This window comes from Pieris napi, chromosome 6 (assembly GCF_905475465.1).
Source record: "Pieris napi chromosome 6, ilPieNapi1.2, whole genome shotgun sequence".
Lineage (NCBI taxonomy): Eukaryota > Metazoa > Arthropoda > Insecta > Lepidoptera > Pieridae > Pieris > Pieris napi.
This window is the reverse complement of record NC_062239.1, coordinates 10,990,400-11,015,044: the sequence shown is the minus strand read 5'-3', so window position 1 is coordinate 11,015,044 and position 24,645 is coordinate 10,990,400. Positions and strand designations below refer to the sequence as shown.

At 33.1% G+C, this 24,645-nt stretch overlaps 1 protein-coding gene across 3 annotated transcripts in view; it reads left to right on the top strand.

Moving 5' to 3' along the window:
* LOC125050094 overlaps nt 1-24,645 on the top strand; it is a 127,694-nt gene that overhangs the window by 85,058 nt on the left and 17,991 nt on the right. For 2 of the 3 annotated variants that reach the window (XM_047649690.1, XM_047649691.1), the window contains 3 exons: nt 14,530-14,889; nt 17,573-17,882; nt 18,767-19,004. In XM_047649690.1, the coding sequence (XP_047505646.1) occupies nt 14,530-14,889; nt 17,573-17,882; nt 18,767-19,004 (908 nt within the window). The remainder of the gene's footprint in view (nt 1-14,529; nt 14,890-17,572; nt 17,883-18,766; nt 19,005-24,645) is intronic. The other variant, XM_047649692.1, reaches the window with a different exon arrangement.

Below are 24,645 nucleotides of genomic sequence, written 5' to 3'. Positions count from 1 at the left end.
ACGATAGGAATCTCCTCACACATTGCGTTCCATATTCTCCTATTCCAGTTTTAATTGTATTTTGCGTTAAGTAAATACCGTTAAACTTTGCTTTGTAATTTTGGTTTTATAAGAAGATAAACGACTAACGACAACTGTTTATATTTTATTATTAATTTAACTTATTTATTAATTCATTTAACTTATTTTTGACGTTCATAAGTGTACTTGTTTACCTATATGAATAAAGATATTTTGAGTTTGACACGTAATTAATATGAAAACATGGCGCTACAACCCTTGGTGTTGTTTCTTGATATTTTCTTCTTAATAAGGTGTCACTCACGCCGACGATTTTTGGTTCTAAGGCAGTGTTTCCCAACCTTTTTACGCCAAGACCAATCATAGCTTTTCTAAAATTCTTATGCCCCAATGTAACATAGATAATTTTTAATATTTATAAAAACTTAATTGTTCACTTAAGAAACTTAAATGGTAGTTTTTAGGATGAAATTACTGAGACATTGTTAGTTAAGTAAGTTAATTTTTAGAACATATCATGAATTCATACCCCCAATAATTTTAATAAAATTTCGAATAGCCACCAATTAAATTGCCACCCTGTGGGGCGTGGGTTTCCCAAGTCGGAGCCTTAGGGCATACTGGGTATATATCCCGAAAACTATATTGTATTACAAAACCCTCTGTACGGATCGGGCAACTGCCATTTGGATGGAAAAAATTCTGTTTCTTTTTGTATCATATTCTAAATACAAGAGTCTTAGTTGATAAAGGTTACTAGACAGTCAATGACTACCTGGAAGATAAAAACTTGACAATAGTTCTAATTATATTCTTATAATTTGATTTGTTATCTTTGAAGTGTTATGAATATGTGTGTAATGGTGAATGTGGTAAATCACAGAACAGATTTTTATTTTTTTTAGTTATGTAACTTTAATGACGTTGTGGTTTATGACATTTTCCTTTGAATAATTGTAATGTAAAGGGAGGGCAAAACTTGCTGAGTTTCTTGCCCGTTCTTCTCAGAACAAGGCCTCCTGGTAGTTTTGCGAACGGATGGCGTAGTCCTGCTCTTTCGTGAATTTTGTAAACGTTGTTGACATTCATAAGCATTCTCTAAGAAGCATCTAAATTGAATAAACGTATTTTGATTTGATTGATACTGCTGACAGGTAATTCGATTTTGTCGTAATACATGTTATTATGAATTAACAATAATTTAATATTCTGTTTATTATTTTAGTTTAATAACCTAAAGTTATTAGTAAACATATATTTTGTAACTTACCAATTTTACTAATTCAGCTACAAATGACGTATTGACAATCGTGAATGACAACGGACATAAGCAAGATGGCGTAAACATCTCAAATTGTTATTAGAAATTCTCGCTCAGTTAAAAGACAAACAGAAATGAGTTAGATCTAGTAATTTAAATTTAATTAAACTCTACGAGTTTGAAGATTAAGTACTTAAGAATTTATATCAATCGAATAAGGGATTTTCTCTGCTTCAAAGGGTTCTTAGAGAAGTTCCTTGATAATGTTTTTTGTTTTGCAAACTAAGAACTAAGACTCCCTACGTCAAAAATATTAGATTTTGACATTCGGAAGTTTCCTTTCTCAATTCTCTTAGAGGCTATACGCTGTTGTTAATGTTATTTTGTTATGATTCATTGCTTTAATAATAATGTGGAGTAAGTAATGATAATAATAATAATAATTATTATTATTATTATGGTGTTATGGTTGCAGATTACAAGCATCTTGTACGAGCCAAGGCGGTACATTTCGCTCACTCAGGCTTTTTTAGTTTTATAAGCGTGGCGATTTCCTAAATCGTCGGAGTTACGCCCCGAGAGTATAGCCAGACGTAGGTACTTCAAGTGTTCCATTGCGTTCTTTCGTTACATATCAATTAACATTTCATTATTTCACTTATGAATATTGTTGTACGCGAATGGTTAATATAGCGTAAAAATAAAATCCTCTATTATAAAGCACCCTGATGACACAGGATCCGTACACATCTTGTAAAACAAAACACTTTATTATAGAGAATTTGTAAGAGTTTCTTGACACTTTTTCTGAAATCAAATACTTTGTTTTTTGAAATGGTTGAAAAAATTCTACTGAAATATGATCTACTTGTAAACAGAGTTAACGCGCTTGGCATATAGTTGTTGGCGAAATATATATTATTGATTTCAAGTAGCTTAAATAACTAATAAATAGTATATCTAACCACAATTATAACCAACTCTAAATTTCCACATTTCCGTGTCAGTATCTTGAAGACAAGGCCTTTTGCGTGAATTATTTCGCCACGGATTGAATCCCGAGCCTTGGGTTTATACGCAAAGAACCTAACCCGCCCTAGTTAAGCTTGCGTGTTGAACCAAGTTTAAACTAGGTGATAAATTACTTCATACAAAACAGCGTTCGCGTGTTAATAAAACCGCGTTGACACTTTATTTATTAACTTTAAACCTAACTTTTTTCAGTTACAGCCTTAAAAATAGGTTAAAACACAGGTTGGGTGATAAAGAACAATAAAAGTATTATGATGGTAATTATAAAATTAATTAGGCTTTTTTCAACTCAACATAATTACGGTTAGTATATAGTATGTTCTGTAGATTTCTGTCCAATACACCTTTAATACAGCAATAAAATATAGCTATATATGGTGAAAATAAGAAAGAACAGTGTTGGCCTAGTGGCTCCAGCGTGTGACTCTCATCCCTGAGGTAGTAGGTTCGATCACAGCACCAATGTACTTTCTTTTATGTGCACGTTTAAAATTTGCTCGAACGGCGAAGAAAACATCGTGAGCAAACCGGCTTGCCTTAAACCCAAAACGTCAACAGCGTGTGTCAGCCACAGGAGGCTGATCCTACTTGCCTATTAAATTCACAAATGATCATAAAACAGATACGGAAGTCTGAGGCCCAGACCTGAAAAGGTTGTAGCGCCACTGTTATTACGCCTTTAGTACACACGTCAAACTGTAGAAATTAGTGCAGTTTATTGTCGCGGGTAATATTTTAATAAAAATAATTATTTCGGACAGAAAAATCCTTGTAAACTGTTATTGAGAGTTATAATATTACTTAAGTTGCTATGTTGCTACGTTTATAACATAATTAAGCCTAGAAAAGCCCCTTTCAGTGTTGCCATATCTAATACAATAAACTAAATAAATTAAAATGGTGCCGTCGACGCAGCCCTTTTATGTAGTCAATTCGTCAATTCCAGACATTCTATATTTTATAATCATGATTAATATGAGACGTAGAGTCTTAACTTAAGCTGTAATTACTGTAAAACTAAAATGTTCCAAATGGCTGTAGGTTTCATGCTGGCATTTCATGGTATACGTTGCACGAGAAAAGGATTACACCGATATTCTGTAACTTCCAATAGACAATAATTGATTTTCTGTAACCATATTTTGATATACTGGGATCGTGTGGTACACACTCTTTATTGAAATCGCTATTGGTAAGTACTGGCGCTCTGAGGCTACCAGTATCGTCCACCAGGTGTACGGATACATTCAGCTTTGTCGTACCGAAAAATAAGCTGTAAGAATCTATAAGTTTTTAAATTCTGTTTGTAGATTCGAAATAGAGTGTTGAGGGTGAAAAGTTATAATGAATTTAGTCTGGTTTGGACAGTTCTATGTACCTAAACTAATATATTAATTCTTATACTAGGTAATGCAAATTGTTTTTTAATTAATTGATATATTTTTTTGTACACAAAACAAAAATAACTGTTTTTGTTTTAGTTGTTTTATGTTTTGTTATGTAGCTCTAAATTGAGGTACAAGTCATACAGCGCCTCTATTGGATACAATTGTAGCTATTGAGAGCTTTAAATTTGTGGTGGAGGGAACTGAATGTCTAGTAACTTATAATATCGACTTTGCTGGTAATATTATTTATATTATATTTTCAGAAGCGCCTTTTAGAATCGTAGTAGCAAAGTTGCGTCGACTTTTCTAAGGCAATTTCAGTACATTTAAAAACCTAATTTCATTGATAGAAATAATTATTAAGTCATAGTTTTTATCTAAGTTTTACGCGTATACGACGGTTCATAAAAATATTAATAATGCCTATTTTTTACTTAATTTACTTTTATCTATGTATACATACCTACTATATATATAAAAATAATATATACTTATAACATTCACGAAATAAGGAGAAAAATAACTATTTATAAATGGTATTGATTTTCCAAAGGATTCATAATATATAAAGTGATAATTATCGTAACATTCAGTAGATGTTCCTTTATCTTACCTGAATTCATTTTTACATTTCATTGCAAGTAGTTACGCGTACCTTGAATAGCAGTATGGGATAATGTCGGCTTTTAATAGCTCGCTGTTATTGGGAAAAACTGTCCGAGGGAAACATCGCCTTTGTTCGAAAACCTCGGACGTTCAAAAGAAAATCTTTTAGGAATTTTCTCTTTTAATATTTCCAGGCTTTTAAAAATGTATATTGACACAGAGTTTTTACTTACACTGTGTTAACAATATTAGATCTCGTTTATTTTATACACCGATATATTAATATTACAGCATCTTTGGTACTCTTCTAATGGATTCCAAATCCGTGTTCCATCTATAATACTAGTTTATGTCTAAGAAAATGTGTGCTATGTTTAATGGTGAAATTGGTCGTGTGAGTACAGTAGAGTTGTATAGTTTTTGTGTCTCTTTATCCCAGAATCAGAGTCTAGACTTCGCGATATATTCTTCTTCTAAATCTTATACGTCTTGACAAACGGGAGTCAAGTTTGACACGACAGAACTATTACTTAGCGTTAAGTCTCGACTTGAGTTCTACTCTTATGTTGCTTGGTATAGACTGACCCTGTACTGTGTTCCACACTAATAGAAAATGAATGTTTAAAAAATAAATGCCGCTAGTAATTATAAACAATAACATAACACCTGAGCGTTACTTTTCATTGAACGTACCACTTGTTAATTATGAAATCTATATTGTATTTAAACTTTTGCTATACTGTTTTATTAGTTTATTTGCTTTTATCGTTTTCCCTCTTAAAAGTAAATACTAGTTTAACATACGAATGGAAAAGTTAAATTAGTGACGTCAGCGTCAGCTTTAGAAACTCTTGCTAGGTATATTGGCATAGCAATAACAGGTATTCAGAACTTTCGCGAAACTAGGGCAGGTATACAAATTTTGTATCTATATATACTCAATATGTCTATAAGGTGCCCTTTTGATGTGCATTAATTATTTAACAAGGTTCTGGTTACGAGAATGCAAAAGTTCGAGACAAAATGTTGCGTCCAATTGTGATTGGCTGAAAGAGTCCACGCGTATTTGACTAGACATGCTGTTGACCAATCATGTTACGACGAAGCGCACAATCGTTAACGTGAAACATTACGTTTCGTTTGGTCCTGTGAGGCCCAACTGAAAGATGGATTGTATCATGTATACATGTCATTAGACAAAAGCCGTTGACTGAACTATTTTCTTTTTTCATGCCAAAAGTATTGTAGTGGGCAATCGATTGGTAGGTACACCTGAAAATCTTATACATAAGTGTACTTTACTCTGTCTAGAACATACAGGGTAATTTTTTTGTTGGTTTCCTGAATTCACATCAGAAATTAGCATCACTATAGGTATAATAAAGGAGACTTATATCTGGTAGCTAATTAACTAATTAAGTAACCAATAAAATTATTATTAATTATAGCTTCAGTATTTTGTATATACAAGTTATTAAATTATAACAAAAAAAATATTGGTTGTTTGTAAAATAGGTTTACGATCGAGATGTTTACGTGATAACGTCTTATTGGTGATATAAGTTTTTGGGAAGTAAGGAATTAATGAAGATAACAATTTTTTCAAATTTTAAATTACATCTATCGTTTTATTCACACTTTTGATGATAAATTTCGGGTGTAAAATGACAAGTTTACTTATTCGACTATGATATAAATTTTTCTTCATACATTCACGGAATGACTGGCAGCGCTCGAGATGAGACGGGAGATCGGTCCGTCTCTCTCTCGTTATACCTGCGATCGCGCTCGTGAGGTTTTGGTGTGACACAAGTTTCTGAACATGTCACCCGACTAAAACGATTTTAAAGACGTTATCACGTCAAAATCCTTTTAAGAAAAATTTGCATGCATGTGTGGCAGAATATGCGAACTTTAGATTGTACCACCATAATTTTGTACTATATTCTTGCAAATAAATTTAAAAAAAAACAATTATGATAATATTAAGAGCGTATGATTCAAATATTCTAACTTTTGACATTTATTGTGTCACGAATAATTTTTTAAGTAGATAGGAAGATGGGAGGGCGATATAAAAAGGCAGCGGGTCCAAAGTGGATTCAAACCGCTAGAGAACGCCACGATTCGAAAAATTTAGACGAAGCTTTTGTCAAGGGAAAATCTGTAAATAAATAAAAAACCGTTTGTTGATAGAATAAGTATAATAAATATTATTTTACTTTAGTAACTAAGCTTAACTGCAAAAAACGCTTTTTATATTATATTTAAAGGGACTCCTTTTAATGATATATTTAGTTATTATATTTTAAGGTTAGTTATTGGTTTTAGTTGAGAAAATTATTAATAATAAAGTTCAAGATTGTTATTTAAATAAATATTAAGTATTGTTATATAAAAAGTCGATTATGTATTTTTTTTATTGTTAAATATTTTTCTGTAATTTAAAAATTCTATATGAATTTTTATTTTTATTATAATTTTTTAACAACATAGGACCTTCAAAAAGTCTTCGCTGAAGATGATGCAAGATGCACACAAAGAATTGACTTTGAATAATAATGTGAAATACTTTAAGACAAATTTGCGCGCCATCGTGTGTGGCAGAATATGCGAACGATTTATGATTGTATCACCTAAACATTTTGTACCTACCATATTCTTGCAAAAAAATAAATTATTATTATTATTATAAAGTTTAGATAAAAGAGAAGCTCTGAGAAGACTGTCTTTCTAAACTCCCATTTCTCGTACCAATAAACGAAACGTATTAAATCTCCGAGCTCAGCGCAACACCGACTTAAACATTCAGTTTTTGTATAACGCGATCCGAAGCTTACGAAATCAGCGCTACGGATATTTATACTAAATCGAAATTGGGTACAAATCTATTGTTAGTTTCTGAGCACGAAGTTCTTTAATAATGTAAAAGATCTTGCCAAACATCTTCTTAGCAAATAAACCACGAACTTTTAATTTTACAAGAAATTGCTTTTGATTGTTGAAGGAATAAAAATATACTTAAATTCGTAGTATGTGTGGTCATAAACCAGTGGAGAGCTACGAAATGGATGGCTGCTTTACGATCTCGTAAAGTGAACGTTATATGAAAGATAAACAGAATGAAGTGTTCCGGAATGCGGTTACACCGAAATTTAATGATATGGAAAAATTCCTTAAAGGATATCTTCGACTGTAAAATGCATATAGTTTTTCTTGATTGTATTGATTGGTACTACTAAATGTTTTAAGTGATATTTAGTATATTTACTAAGGGTTTGAGAATCCTATGATGTAGTCTGAATGTTCTCCTCTTTTGAGGCCTAAGCCTTCTTCGAGTTATAAAAAAATATCAGTGTCGCTACAACCTCTTTAGGTCTTGACCTCAGATTTCTGAACCTGTTTAAATATCATTTTTAAATCTAATAGTAAGTGATCAGCCTCCAGTGCCTGACACACGTCTTTGACTTTTTGGGTCTAAGACATGTCGGTTTCCTTCACCGTTCGAGCAAATGTTAAATGCACATAGGAAGAAAGTCCAATGGGCACAGCCGGAGATAGAACCTACAACCTCAGGGATGAGAGTCGCACGCTGAAGCCACTAGGCCAACACTCCTCTCGAGTTATTAGAAGTACGTTAAAAACGGTCTCTCTACGACCACGGTTTTTCTCTATTGGATCTTGAGGCAGAAGTAATAAATGCAAATTTGTACGCAGAGACAAATCTGTATTCCACAACTATTCGTACTCCGAAAAGACAGCTTTACACGACTTACCAATACAATTTTTTAAAACCATTGTGTTCTTATTGTTCCTTATATGTAAAAAATAAGGTATGCGAAGGTAAATTTTTATTCAATTTCGAATAATGAAAGCTGAAAGGCTTTTTAAGAATAATGTGTTCGAGCGGCGTACATCATTTAATTTACTGAATTGCGACAGGTTTTACACAATATTCAATTATACTGAACACATTGGTTGTTCTGTCTCAATCTGACAAAGACGAGTTTTAAATTCTTATTATTTATGTGAGATAGTATACACTGTGAACTTTACTACTAAGTTTATAAGTTCTTTGTAAGTGAGTGAACTTTAAATTAACTAAAAAATGAAGTAAAACAAAACTAGTGTAAGTTTTTTTTTTGTTAGACTTTAACTGTTTATTAGCTTAAATATGCATACAGTAAAATTAAAATAAAATGATCTTTTAACACTACCTAGAAGGAAGTTCTCTAAGACCAAACCAGTTTTGAACAAAATTATGTTTTTTTTATAATTTTAAAATGTAATGAAATTATTGCTAACATATTCTTTTTTTTTCTTCTACGCGGATTTGCAACCTCCTTTCCTATTGGAAGCATCTACTCGTCTACTGGTAAGAGCTACTGCCGCTCTTCTAGCTCCAAAATATGGTGACGTTTTAGTCGTCTCACATACTGACCCATGGTGAGTTGGCGAACAAGTTCGTTCGGGTGACAGATTAACCGCTCTTTGTATTTAGCTGCCAGTCTCCGGATTTCCTCTTTGATTGTTCTCATTTCAAGGTGTTCGTGAACTTCGTCGTTGGCTATGTACCACTGTACTTTTGCAACTGCTCTTAGGATCTTGTTCTGTTCTCGGTTGAGTCTATTTATGTTGGTATCACTTGCCCCCCCCCCCCCCCTACAGTTGCAGGCCATGTGTCCAAATGGACTTTATGTATACGGAGTTTATTGTCTGGAGAAAGTCTCGAGTTTCTTCCTAGCCAGTATAGGCTGTTGTACTTAAGTAACTAATCCATTCTTATATACAAAACTATTTCGAAAACACGTAACTATATGGGATGGAATGTGTGAAGAACATCAGTTTTAATTAAAGATAATATTATCTGTGCATAGTGGCATTATGCTAAAGAACTATTGGGCCTTGTAAGCAGCACGCTACGGCGTAGCCTTGGCATAGCGAAATACCTTGATATGCATTTTGAAATTGCTTGCGATTACACTCTTAGGTCGTACCAGCGACTTCGTATCATAGAAATGGAAAATATAAATTACAACCATACACCCAATTATGTATTTATATTCTATAGATTTTTTTATCACATAAGCGATAATGCTGCACAATTTAGATTTTATTTATTTAAATTAAGATTTTATTTATAAAATCATAATATAGTAAATTTTATTACTTCTGCCTTTCATCATTTATGCAGGCAAATTAAAGTGTCTCTTTGATAAACTACGTAGTATGTTTTCGCATAAAAATTGATCAGTCATTAATGTGTGATTAAAGTGATGGAGAGTCGGTGAATTAATTCCAATTATACATGAAATTAAATCGGCTGGCATATCAACTGATTGATAGTTTCAGGATTAATTTATTGATTTTGAATCTAGCTTAACCCGATTTTAAATGTGCACTAAAATCTATACATTGATTGCAAAGGTGTTTTAATTTGTAAAGTGAATAAAATCAAATGCTTGGTGGTTAACGGTTTTACCAAGATTGTGTGAAACCTGTGCACGATTCCTTGTGAAAGAATAATTGTTTAAGCAGTCGCCGTTGTGGGCGATAAGTTCAAATTAATAACATTAATAAAATTAAAAACAAAAAATAACTTTTGATTTTTTTAAACGTATAGGCTATACGAATCTTAACAATCCTGTTATTTTAATAAACCATTTTAACTGTTGCAAAGAACAAACAATTTCAACTCAGAGCTGTAAAATTAATTTATTCTAGAGGTAGTTATGGTTTAAGTATATTGTGTGTTGGCAACTAAGCGTGGGCAGGTGTCTCTATATTACAGCAAAATTTAAGCTTAAAGCGGTTTAGCTTTGACATTGTTATACGTTAAACAAAATATTTGTTTAGAGTTTTGCGTTCGGAATTCAAAAGGTTTTTCGAGAGTTTTTCGACATCATTGTGTGTGACATAAAGTTAGTTATCGTTTAATAAAAAGGTTTTATTCAAATTTGACCCTTACATATTGAATGATAATTTATTTCATTTTTGACACAAAATTATGCGCGTTCTGTCCTTCATATATTTAGCTAATAATCCTTGCATATCAGGTCGTAAGATTGACTCCTCTCTGTAAAAAATCAAATATAAATCAATCTAATTCCACTCTTTTAGGTAAAGTGATTCGTCTCTTTCTGGCAAATGGGGTTTACGGTGTAATGTAAAGTGAGAGGGGGGGCCTCATCCCTGAGGTCGTAGGTTCAATTCCCGGCTGTGCAGCAATAGACTTTATAACAGTCGCTCGAACAGTGAAGGAAAACATCGTAAGGAAACCAGCTTGCCTTAGACTCAAAAAGTCGACGGCGTGTGTCAGGCACAAAAGCCTGATCATCTACTTGCCTACTAGATTGACAAATGATCATGAAACAGATACGGAAATCTGAGGCCCGGACCGAAAATTTAAAAAGGTTGTTGCGCCACTGATTTTTTTATGTGGAACCAGCTGCCCACTGGAGTATTTCCGAACCATTTCGACGTTTAAGAAAAAAGCGTACCAATTCTTAAAAGGCCGGCAACGCACTTGCGAGCCTTTAGACAATGTGAGTGTCCTCCTGTTACATAAAAAAAACGAGCCGATGACCTAGACGCCTGAACAGGTCTTATTATAATTATTATAGTTAAAAGTCTCGATCACGTAAGATTGTATCAAAAAACAACGCATCAAAATTAGTCCATTAATTTATGAGCTACGATGATACAGGCAAAAATTATAGCAAAATAATTTTACTATTCCATAAATTTACATAATAAAACAATAGTACCGACCAAAGCTTTGGTAGCAGAAAATTGCGGAGATCTCTACGGTTCTATGTCTATGTAACTCCATTCATAAGTATATTGCCTCAAGTGATGTCAATAGTAATTTTGTGTCAGTCCCGCAATGCGGCTTTTGTGCAACAAAGGTGTGTCCCTTCTGCCGCGTCATTGATTACCTCATTTTCCATGGTCTATCGAATTTTACAAAGTAATATGTAACTGGCATTCGACGCATATATGAAAGCTCCATTCATATATTTAGTCATAGAATTTCAAATGATCGATAAATGTATAAAGACAAAAACCATATTTAATAATACAATAGATTCGTAGAGTAATTGAACGATTATAAAAATTCTTTATCATTAGAATGCTTCATTTATTGCCAAAATATTTCTAAAAATATGGCCTTCCGAAGCAAAGACAGGCTCTGAAGTCTCACTAAGCATAGTAATGTATGTAAATTTATGATTTGATTGTAGAATCGGACCACACTCTTGATTGATATTTCAAAAATAAATAATAAAACCTTTCTTCATGTCAGAATTAGGGAGTCCCTGTTGTGGGTAACTAGATAACTATTTCGTGGTACCATGGTACATGAAAGTAGTTTTAGTGTTACAACTTACCAAACACAAGTCGTAGACATTAAGTATGCGTGAATGTGTGAGTTCACGAGAATGGGTGTGTGTGCGTATGTATTTGAGAGTGTAGCTGAGAGTTGTTATAAGTGTGCGCTGTGTCTGTGTTAGTTTTTGAAGAGAGTCATGCCGACAGAGCCAAAGCAGAGAAGCGATGGCCAAACACAGTCCTTCTTAATTTAAATAATAAAATCTAAGATCTAACCTTTGAACTCCATTTATTAATTTTAGTATTCATTAATTGGCCGATGGCTGACCATGCGTCATACTCATGAACGGGTGCTATTTGTGGTGACTGGTCGGACTTGAATTCGGGTTTGCGGTGATGTTAGTTATTTCTACTATGATTTGCGTGTTGTTCACACGAGAATGTAAGTGCGTGCTCCTATTTCACCATGTCTCCTGCTGATAGAGGACAAATCTTTGTTTTTTATTTATTTTATTATTATTAATTACTTAAGATGTCATGTAGAACATGGTGTAATGGTTGCAGTTCCTTACAAACATTGTGTAAAACAAAGATTTGGCGATTAAAAAGAGTGGCGGAGAGTTTATTGACAGTTCTTCTCTTCCATTCTACGCCCTTGATTTGAGAACTGGCAGTAAATATAAAATTAGAAGCATTTCATATATATTTATCTTTTAACATTCATAAGTGTAGATTTTGTTACCTATATGAATTTTGAATTTGAATTATCAGCGTAAATACCTATTACGTGTCTAAGATTTCTGCAGCAACTAACATAACCAAACATAAATGACACTAAAATCTATAGACAATAAAAAAGACAGCACTGGATCTATGATATAGAATGTTTAAAATGAAATGTTGCAACAAACTGCAGACTGAGAAAGTGCATCGGGAACATTCCCTGTGAACAATACAGAGTTGGCTCTCGGCAACGTTTAGCTTTTAAAAATGGATGTTAATGGTTACGACTACTTCACTGATTCAATAAAAGCTTTGTAACTTTCTTTGTGTTTTTTCGCAATTACTCTCAAAATGTTTACATGCATTTCGCTAACAAATGTTTGACTTTGTCACTTTTGTTTTTCAATTTATTTTCTAGATAATTCCCCGACTATATTGTTAAGATATTAAAAATCTTACGTTAAGTAGATAGCATTAGTAACTAGGATGATCAAGCACTACTTGTCTCTTTTACCAACTTTTTGTATAATATTTATAAATAAAAAATAAATCAGTGGCGCTACAACCTCTTTAGGTCTTGGCCTCAGATTTCAGAATCTGTTTCATGATCATTTTTAAATCTAATAGGCAAGTAGGTGATCAGCCTCCAGTGCCTGACACACGCCGTTGACTTTTTGGGTCTAAGAAATGTCGGTTGCCTCACGATGTTTTGCTTCTCCGTTCGAGCAAATGTTAAATGCGCACATAGAAAGAAAGTCCATAAGTGCACAGCCGGGGATCGAACCTACGACCTCAGGTGTGAGAGTTGCACGCTGAAACCACTAGGCCAACACTGCTCCTGCTGTATAGTAATACTAATATTTATATTAGAAACTCTACTAACTAACTAAAAAAAAAAGTGTCACTGTACTCTTTGGTAATAAAACAATCATATCAGACAAACTAATAAATAGAACTGGTATTAAATTTTTCATTATTTAAGCTCTCCTCCTCTTCCTCTGGTTCCTCTTCTTGTACTGACAAATGTCAAACATATTAACAATTCCCTTTATAATGCTTCGGTATTTCTAATACAAAAAAAATGGACTTCATTAAAAATATGGTATTGACAATTACTCGAACTCCAGCTCTGGTTTCCGACTTACTCCGGCAATGGATTTATGTGCGCTTTGAACACTTGCTGAAAATCTTAAAATTAAATATATTTATCAAGTGAATACATGCAAAAAAGTTCTGCCACTGTACTATACTCTATGTACTCGAACATAAATCTAAACCTATTAACGTTTGACGGAAAGTTTTTGGCGTTAGTTAGCAAATTTTAATTCAAAGTACTCTTTTAGTTTTTGAAGAACTCAAAAGTATTTAAGTGCTTCGTAAGCATGAATTAAAATGAAACGTTTATTTAAATAAATTCAACTTTCCCAAATTCTTTAGTCAAGTAGGTGTAGAAAATAGTAAAAGAGTTTTACGTTTACGAATTTTTCTTCATGTACCTACAAATAGCCTTTTTCCAAATGTATATGTATAAAAATAATAACTATCGGTTTAACTTTTGTATTAACTATGATATATAAAAATGACAGAGATTCTAAGGCGATATTTTATCATATGTTATCACTGATATTCAAAGACATTTCCCCCCTTATTTATATAAAATTAATCAGGCTTTGCAGGGTTTGAACTTAAGTGATTATCTATCTCTTTTCATTACAGCGTAATTACAATTGAATAGAAACAGACGAGAGAGTAGTAAAAGATTCAATTAGACAGATTAAAGGGGAGAAAAAAACATCCAACTCTTTCCTTCTTTGAAGTCAATTCAAATCAATACAAATCGCAATAACTTGGTGCTTATCAAGAAAATATAATTACTTCTTAGACAACACTTGCTTGATATTGATAATAAGTGAATAAAGTTGCGTTCAGAAATTATTTCTTACGGTACATAAGAAATAATTTCTGAACCAGAAATGGTTTAAAAACATTTGATTTTGTTGACTGACATTATAAGTTTTATATTGTGCGACCAATTTTGATTTTGATTTAAGTTAGAGATAGAGTTGCTTAAGTTTATTGGCTAGCAGATATGTTGTATGTCATGTTTCTTAAAGTAACATAAAAAATATTTTATAAAGAAGAAACAAATTAGTCTCTTAATTACAGGTAGTGGTGATGAGCAGCAGCACAACATCCGATAAAACCATAAACACCAGCACAGACTCTGCAGCCACAGCCCTCACCTCCATCACCGGGACCGATGACTCCATGGACGCAGAAGCCGACCCCCCAGAACTCCAAAACCTTATAGACGACACCCCTCCACCCAACCCCCAAGGAAACCCTCCCTCTACAGCACCCCCACATTACCACAGGGGGCAGGACAGCGGAGAATTTGACCCCCCATCCTACGCTATTCCCCAGTCAGCCACAGACACCTTGGATTCACCTAGGCCTGGACCAGCGAGGTTTATCTTCGATGTACCTATGCCAGAACCTCATCAGAATCACAAGAAACCTGAAAAGGTGAGAACGCGAGTGTTAGTAAAAAATCTTGTCTAATACCGTTGCAATTATTTATCAGTATTTTTTAGCGTATCTGTTAAAAAATAAAAATAAATCAGTGGTGCCACAACCTTTTTAGGTCTGGGCCTCAGATTTCTGTATCTGTTTCATGATCATTTGTTAGCAGGTGATCAGCCTCCTGTGCCTGACGCATGGCGTCGACTTTTTGGGCCTAAGGTAAGCTGGTTTCCTCACGATGTTTTCCCTTCTGAATGTTAAATGCGCACATAGAAAGAAAGTCCATTAGTGCACAGCCGGGGATCGAACCTACGACCTCAGGGAGAGTCGCACGCTGAAGCCACTAGGCCAACACTGCATCGCCCAAATTTTTGCTTTACCTGGAAATAGAGCATGGCATGTGTGCTAAAAAATACATCGCGCATCTTTACGTCATAATAAACGAGCTAGGTCTGGATATCCATAGTTCCCTTACACTTCGAAATCCTTTAGTTTTTATAATTTAATATTTTGGTTTATTTTTTTTATCTCGTGTTTGTTATGTTTGCCTATTGCTTGTCATATGAAATATTTTATTTTATTTTTTTTGTGTCAGTGTGCCGAGCGTTGGCAAGCTTTTTTAAATAAATAAACAAAAAATAGCCTTCTAAAAGGCAACACGTGTAGGCGTAATTATGAGTTGTTACTCAAAAGACAATAAGTTAATTATTAATATTGTAGCGATAAAAAATATTCTCTCGTTAGGTTGGAGAAACCGTTCACCTTTTTCTGCACAGTAATAATTAATTTCTTAGCTCATTTAAAGAATTCCTATTGATTAATTATACTTCGTAAGAGAATACTCGGTCTGTAACGAAGAACAAGATAAAAAGCCTTAGGAAGCTTTCATCTGAACATAGTCACTTGATCCTGAAGTAAATAGCTGTAGCGTGCGTCTAACGATGACTACTTAGAAGCCCCTTTGATCTTGGCTCAGTAATGTTCTAATTTATAAAAGTCGGAGCGAAATGCCTATAACATCGGCCATATTACGGTTAACCTATGAAAATGGGAACTTAAATTCGAAAACAGAATATTCTATAATTGATAAATTTGATCGTATTTCATTTTGTAATAAAATATTAACAATACAGAATGTTTTTCAACAATTATACATTCCCATATTAAAATAAAGTTTATTATATAACATATATCATATCACATAAACACTAACTATGCAAAAAATTCAAAAATTTTGTATCACGCAGCCCAGACAAACGACGACCAATATTTAAGCCTTGACTTGTTTAAGCTATCGCGGAATATGGTTAAAAGGAGTATTAAGAATATCCATAGCGCAAAATCACCTGCAACATGAGCACATCCCACATACACACCTTTACGTACTTACCCTCACTTTTACACCATCACACATCACAACCAAATAAGTTATTACTTAGTTAAATGTATTGAATAATTTTTATTGTATTTTCCCTTATGTTTGAACCTTTTCGTAAATATTATGTATTCCATCTTTGGCTATATTTTTATTGTAATTATATGCTTTTGAAGTTATACTTCTTTAGGCGCGTTATGAAAAATTGATGAGAGTGAAATTTTGCGATGCGCGCGCACCATGACACAAAATTAACAGAATGAAGTTGCCAACGGAAGATACTACGGCATTGGACATAATTTAAAAACAACATTCGAATATTAATAGAATTTATGTTACACTTAATGTAAGAGAATAATAATAAATATTTATTTATTTAATATTTCAAATGTAAACTGAACTTTATTGACTATAATGACTCCTATTCCAGTCTTTGATTATTTAATTGTAATTAATTATTTGCATGCAATCAAAATCTATTTTTAATAATGCCAAAGAAGTATAACTTCTTACGCGCGTACATAAGTACACGCACCCTTTTTTATATACTTTTTGTTAGGATTACGAAATAAATAAATATCATAAAATATTAAATAAACGTGATTTAGGTCAGAAATATATTTGTTTTAATACACCGGTCTAAGTCTTCAAAAAAATGTATTTCAGAGGTTTTTAGCAAGATATAATAAAACTCGAAATATGATTTTAGTTACTTTTAAATAATCAAGGTGATTTTTCTACGTGCCCTCGGCCCGTTAGATAAGAACTAAATGTTTCGCTTTATACCAAGCAATGGGCTGATATCACCTAAGATACATAATGTGTTATTATTCATAGACGAACGTGGTAGCTTACGTGGGAATCTAGGCCAGTGCCTCTAGCGAGCATAAAAATAACCGAATTTTAAAACTAAGCTCAGCCAGTATATGGGACAGTATAATCTCTAATAGTACTCATTAAAGCAGCGTAGGTATTTAAGCAGACGCTTTATTAGCTTAAAGGTTCTAAGACCTTCCTTTTTTATATCCTAATAAAATAAATTCCTTTGAATAAGCATTGAAAACAGAGACGGAGAGATTTTTACCAGTTCTTCTCTTAAGTTCGTAAGTCGCCCCCTTTATTTGACAATTGACTGTAAATGTATATTTATTGACGTTTAAAGAACATTATATATATTTCGTATACCATTACCTTTAAACTTTGATTTGATTTATTGATTCAGATTGGAATTAAACGCGGATCATAATAGAGAATTGCACTCTTAGCTTTGCACTATTCAAATCAAAACTAACATTTATCTTATTTTCCCAGCCCCGTAATAAAACTCAAGTAAGCCAACCGAATCCCGACCTAACAGCGCCCTCTACGTCAATGCAATATGACAAAATAGAACCACCAAAAAGTCCAAAAGTTACACAAACAAAATACGAAACGCACTTCAATTTTGAACCCGAAGCTGTAAGGAGAGGAAGTGAGCCCAGGGTCAAGAAAGACAAGGAATATTATAAGGATGAAGTGGCGAGGCTGCGGAAGCAACTAGAGGGGACAGAAGTCTTTACCAGAAGGAGATCAACCCACCAGCATTCCGTTCCACCAGCATCTTCAAGACGACAATCTACTGGTATGTTAAGTCGAGAAATCTCAGGCGCACATTGCCAGTCCATCTGGGCTGACATTCTTTTTAATTTACTTAAAATGATTTTTTTTTTTCTACCTAAAAACTTATTTGGTATATTTTAGCCATATTAAAAATATTTATTTACATTTTTATCCAAGTAAAACTATACAATAAAGCCGAATTTACATTACAAAACTAGTGGCTCGGAATTAGTTTTATGACATAAATTTCATCAACAATTTCACGTGTAAATTTACAGTTTCATAATGCATGCATCGGTTTCGCGACACTGGATAAATTTCGTGCCATGCGCATATTTTTTGTAAAACTAATGTCACGCAACTACTTTCACGATGAAAACGCGACACGAAACTAGTGTCGCGAAAGCATTTGCACAGGGCAGACGTGTGTGTTTGAGTGCATCGTGCAGCTAAATGACCGCCAAAATGGCAAACCAACGTTGGTCAGTTGATAAAAATATAATTTTCGAATTTTATATATTAACATCTGTACCACGACGTTCTGCATCGCAAAATGAAGCTTTAATGTTGACAGAGCCATGTCGTTGGTGATACTGTTGATTTCACGACACTATTTTTTTTGTTAAAGTAGTTTCACACGTGCTGCAACTATTTTCATGAAACTCATTCCAACATGCATAACACTAGTTTCGTAAATTCGGCTTAAATAATAATACTACTCCTAATATTGTAAATAAAAATATTACCGATGTAGCCGGGGCGTATTTCGCGAGACGTGTGACGTGAAGTTTAGAGATAGAAAAAGTTCCTGGACACAATGGCAGAGGGGAGTAGAATAGGTATTATTTATTTTAAAAAAATAATGCTACTCCATCTTACTAATACAAGATACATATCATTTTCTAGCAGCTCAAGTCCACGTTACGGCAAATCCTTTGGACTCAGCATCTTCTATGCCGGCTGGTCGTACCACCATCGTCGTGCAGCAGCCTTCCCTCTCCCTAGACTACGGTGGATGTTCGACCATCCTCATCAGAGACGGAGAAGACGCTAGACGGAATAGCAGGGCCTGTGATCACATCCAGCAGTTGTTAGACGTTACCAGTCAGTTCACTTCGGAAGATTTGCACGAGTTTGATAAAAGGTAGGTTTGGTAAATGTGAATTTATTTTTGAAAATGCAGCTATAATTATTACATAATTTGGGAAAGGTATGATAGAATGGAGACAGAAACTGTACAACCCAAGTTTTTCATCTTTGTAACTTGCGTTGTAATACTTATCAAGTAATATATTCTTATTATTACTTGTCACGTTGCTTCTATGATTTGAGGGAGTTCTTAGATTAAAAGTTCTGAAATACTTACTTAGATATACTTACTTTACACAATAAATAATTGAATTGCTTTTAATTATAATAACACACTTGCATGCTAGTTTGATATGGCTGATTGTGCGGTTTTTTTTTAATTCACCTTATTTATTTAGTATATTAGTTAAAGATTTAACTAGTAGTATATAATAAAGCCTTTTTTTATATCTTTTATCTTCTATAAAAATATCTCTCTATCTACCTGTCTTCTTTCTTCACAAGAACTGGATACGTTGACTCATACGCGGCATACCTATACAAAATTTAAGTATTTATTTTAATTCACAAAATATATCACAAAAATTTCACGAAAAAATTATATGTTGAATTAGGCTAAAATACCTTTTATCTCGCCCCCATAATCCTGAATACTTCAGAGGTGTAAACAAATTGTTAAATAAAACAAAGAAAAAGATAAAGAGAAAAAGGAAAAGATAACAGACCTTTTGTAAGTAATTCGAATTTGCGTTTCGTAGATAAAAATTTATTACATTACGTTTTTAACGTATACACGTAAAAACATGAATTAAGTTACATTGTAAAAAAAAATTGTCAGTGTCAGCGGCGCTACAACCTTTATAGGTTTAGGCCTCAGTTATCTATCTATTTCATCACCATTTGTCAATCTAATGGGCAAATAGATGATCCGCCTCGTGTGCCTGACACACGCCGTCAACTTTGGATTCAAGGCAAGCCGATTTCCTCACGATGTTTTCCTTCGCCGTTCGTGTTCATTAGTGCACATCGAACCTACGACCTCAAAGATGAGAGTCAAAGCTGGAGCCACTAGGCCAACGCTGCTCTTCCCTTCAATTTCATTGTTAACATAACATAATAAGTGGCCTGGAAGAGATTGCTCTAAAGCGATAAGGCTGCTAGTTGCCCTCCTTTTTATTTAACTATTTTAATTGTACTGTGATTCTGTATTTTCATATTACTGCAACGAAATTTACATTAAATTTCCTTATGTTTTTCACACTTTTCAGAAATCGTAGTAAACAAGAAACCTAGCCATAGGCACTGTTCATAACAAGCTTATTTACCATATTCAATTTGCTTGTTTACTATGAATTAAATATACGCAATTTACGGTCCCAACGAAATTAATCAACGTGAAAATGTGCTGAAAATTGTTTATACAATTTTCTTCAATAAAAGCTTTAATCTCTTTTGTTAAAGGTATAATTAGCGTTTATTGTTGATTTCAGTGGCTTTTGCGAGGATTTCAATTAATATAAACAACAACGACCGCAGGCAGTTTATAATTGGTAATCGTTTACCTTTGCTATATGCAAGTGTTTGTTGTCTTTGCTGCAACATAAATACTTCTGAGACACACTTCGATTTGTGGGAGTATTGTATCAGAGTCGATACTTTACACGACTGTATATTGAGTGATTCATAGTGCTAAGGGTATGACAGATATGAGACAGCGCTTCCTTACTACGTACGTCAAAATATTTAATTGTGATATACGGAAGTAGTCTCAACCATGCTATGACATAGGCGCGTCCAGCTGTCTAATTATTTTGAAGTGAAACTTCTTTAGGCGCATCAGGGTAAATTTTGACGAAAACGTCACGAAGTTGTGCAGCGTTTTTGTCGAAGAAAAGGGTAAGAGCGATTGAGACCGATTGAAAGAGAGTGAGAAGGGCGAATTACCTTATAGAAATTCTATTTTTAAAATTAAAATTTCGTGAAGAGAATTTTTGAAAAATTAGTGTGAACGATTTGTAAATTAAAACGCCACGTGTTTTTATTATCGAAGAAATAAATTAAAAAACAAATAGTTTTCCAAATAAATTTCACTTCTGACATGTGTACTTTGTCCGCACGCACTTTTTTTAATATACTTAGGAAATATGGAGATATGGATAAAAGGCTTTTTTTATGATTTTCTAGATTGTGTATACAAACGTTTTCTTTTAATTATTGATAAAAGCTATCCAAAGGTTGATACATTGGTATAAGAAAATTAAATTAAATTTTTAATGTGACAAACACTTATAGGTAAACATGTCATACACGAAGAGATAATACAAATATCAAACAAAACAATTAAAATTACAAAAACTAGACATTGTTTTTTAAAGTGTAAGGGGAGCAACTATGGACATCCAGACCTAGCTCGTTCATCAGAATGCTCATTTTCTAATACAACAAATCTTTTTAATACAACAAAAAACTTATTAATACAAAATTTAAACTTAGAACATACAAACATAACCAAAGCAAAAAATAAAAAACCTAAACCTTTTTATAGCAAATTTTAAATGATACAATCCTTGTGAATTCAACCAGTGTGCGATTAAATAAATCAGTCTGTCGTGCGGGCGTTCAGGGTGCGAGGTAAATCTCTTCTGAATCCGCCCTTGGTATAAGCACAAATATTTGGGACACATTATCTAATTAGTCCATAAAAACTGATTTTTTAAAATCCTTTCATTTTACATTCGTGCCATCCGTGTCTATAATTGGATCTAGTCCAGTCTAGTCTAGACCAAAAACTTCGCCTTCGCTCTATCACCATGCGCAACCTGTTTCTTTATTCTCTGAATTGTATTCTGTATCTGTGTTTTTCTTTTCCAAAGCTGTACTTTCTTATATACACAATAACAAGACCATTATTCCCATGTGTATTTGTTGAATGAAATCATTTAACGTCGTAATTGCGAAGTAATTATTTCCCCCAACATTTAATTACTTGCGAGTTACGCAGGCGTTATTTACTTTCGTTCAATTAGAGAGCACGGCCTTATATATATGTACTACATATATATCTACTTCTATTGTGAAATAATGTGTTAAATTATATTAGGGAGTCTCCTACTAAAGCTTGCAATGAAAAATATAGCTCGTTGCGTGATAATTATGATCTTTTGGTTTGTACGATTTATGTACATGACTTGCCCACAGATGTAATACTTTGCACACCATACATATTCAGAGTTGCATTGTCCATTATTTGTTTTAGGTTGTTTTTCATATTTTCTATCGAAATGTTTAGTTGGTGTTATGGTGGAAGATAAAGTAGGTATAAAAAATTAAAATCATTAACTATTTATAGTTTTTTGAGTTTGAGTTTTAACTCATTATATTAATATTTATTTAAGAAGAAAAAGGATAATACGTATCACAAATACAATACATATAAAAGGTCCAAGTAAATTAGATTCCTTAAATTGCTTCACAGATACGAAAAAATATATAGTAGAAATACAAACAGAAATATACTGATAAATATAGACTTAATATGAAAAAAAACAGTAAATAAATTAATATACTCTACTAATTTATTAATAAGTATAGCGTTAAAGGTACACTGGCACAGGGATCAATATTTAAAAAAAAAACAATTTTCTATTTATCAATTTTTAATTATTTTTAATAGTACTATGTAGGTTAAGAAAATTGTATATACTGTATATATGATTGTTATGTTTAGGTTTTAATAAACGATTTCCTTATATAGTCCATATATATTATAATGACTCATGGTGGAGTTTCACATCCACATTTGTTAAACGAATTAAATTTGCAATGTTTCCAATATCTGGATTAAGAATTATGTGCCTTTTACCTATAAGAAAATATACTAAATGCTTGTATTATCCCATACGTGGGCGCACAGCATTAATTCCCTAACTCAAAAGCTTATCAAAGAGCTTCGGAGTTTAGTGTAACTCCCAACTCGATTAAGAATCTGTCTCACATCAATCATTTGGTATATCGGTGCTTAATTCAATTCAAGCGTAGCAATACAAGCTTACTCATAAGTATGTCCCATAATTGAGGGTAAAACTTTTGTATAAAATTGATTGGAAAATTGTATAATACAGTTAAAGTAATTTGACATATTTTGTTAGAATATTGCATTATTCTGACATCGAAAACTTGTTTAAGAAAATGTTTATTTAAATAGTTTTGAGTTGCTACAGGCCTTTTCAATTTTTTTTTAATAAGGAGGGAGGAACGTTCACGTGATGATGCTAAACTCTGATTTTTCATTCCATAGAATTCTGACATTTCATAGGTATTGCAATAAAAAAGTTCTTCACCGAAAAAGGGACAAATTCGACCCATTTGAGGACAATAAAAAATAAAATGCTACGTATTTTTTATGTTTTACCTACAAAAAGGTATAGCTAAATATTAACTTACACAAGTGACCTAATACAAAAATAACAAATATTTCAATATCACAAACAAGATATCGAATTAACTTTAGTTACTTTATTTTATTCTTTAGCTTGCATCACTGTCTACTAATTACAGGTTTAGTAAACCTTTAAAAAAAATGTTATCTTTACTTGTGCGTTTTTTACTGTTTGTGATGAAAAGGGAAGTAATTATTTATTATTTGCCGTAAAACCACTTTTAATGTGGAGTACCGCACTTAATAAAATGGATACATTCAGTAACAAATAAAATGTATGTATTGACTCAGATGTTTAGACTCGTATTGAAATTGAAAAATGTGCCCGGCCAGAAAGTTTTGTAACCTAATATGTCAAAAAATTATAGCTGTCACAATTGTACGGAATTAAAAATTACACAAATAAATTATTACTTGTTTAAAAAAATTAACCCCATTTAACCTTAGAGTTGAGAGAATTTTATTTTAAAACAAAATATAAGTAGTTCTTATAATAATAAGAACTTTAAAATATTTTTATCTATTTCTACACTTTGCGCCCATAATATTCCAATGAAGTCAAAAATAAACTAACACTAACGATTCGAACAAGTGTCGAATTGCCGTGCTCGTTGTAACAAACTTGTTGACATGCAATATTACTTTAATAGCCAATAAACCCCTTCACAAATACAAATTCACCCCTGTCACGCGATTCTTATTCGAGACATTCATTAAGAAAATGGCGTTTAGGGCAATTGAAACATTCTTACATATATCAATTTACCCAAACTTCTTGATTACTTTTCGCGTGTGGGATTTCTTATAGTACTTTAATGGAGTATTCCAACATCGAACCACTACACCACAGCCCTGCGATTCTGTAACTCACTTCACGAACTCACACAGCGGTTTTCGCATCGGCGGTCGCTCTCAAATCAGTCGTGAAGCAGTCATTTTATGATTTGGCATTCTGAAAAGGTGGGAGCTTGTTCTTTATTGTTTATCAGAATTCCAAATCATAAAATGACTGCTTCACGACTGATTTGAGAGAGACCGCCGATGCGAAAACCGCTGTGTGAGTTCGTGAAGTGAGTTACAGAATCGCAGGGCTGCAGTGACAGGACACGAATAATACATAGACTATAATTATAATTATAAAATTATAAATGGGGACCTAAGTGCCTTTATTCTGAAGGGTCTCAAGACAGGGCACTGGCGATCCACCGGCTGTACGCTGTGCACGTTTAAATGATAATGATAAATGATTTATTCCTGT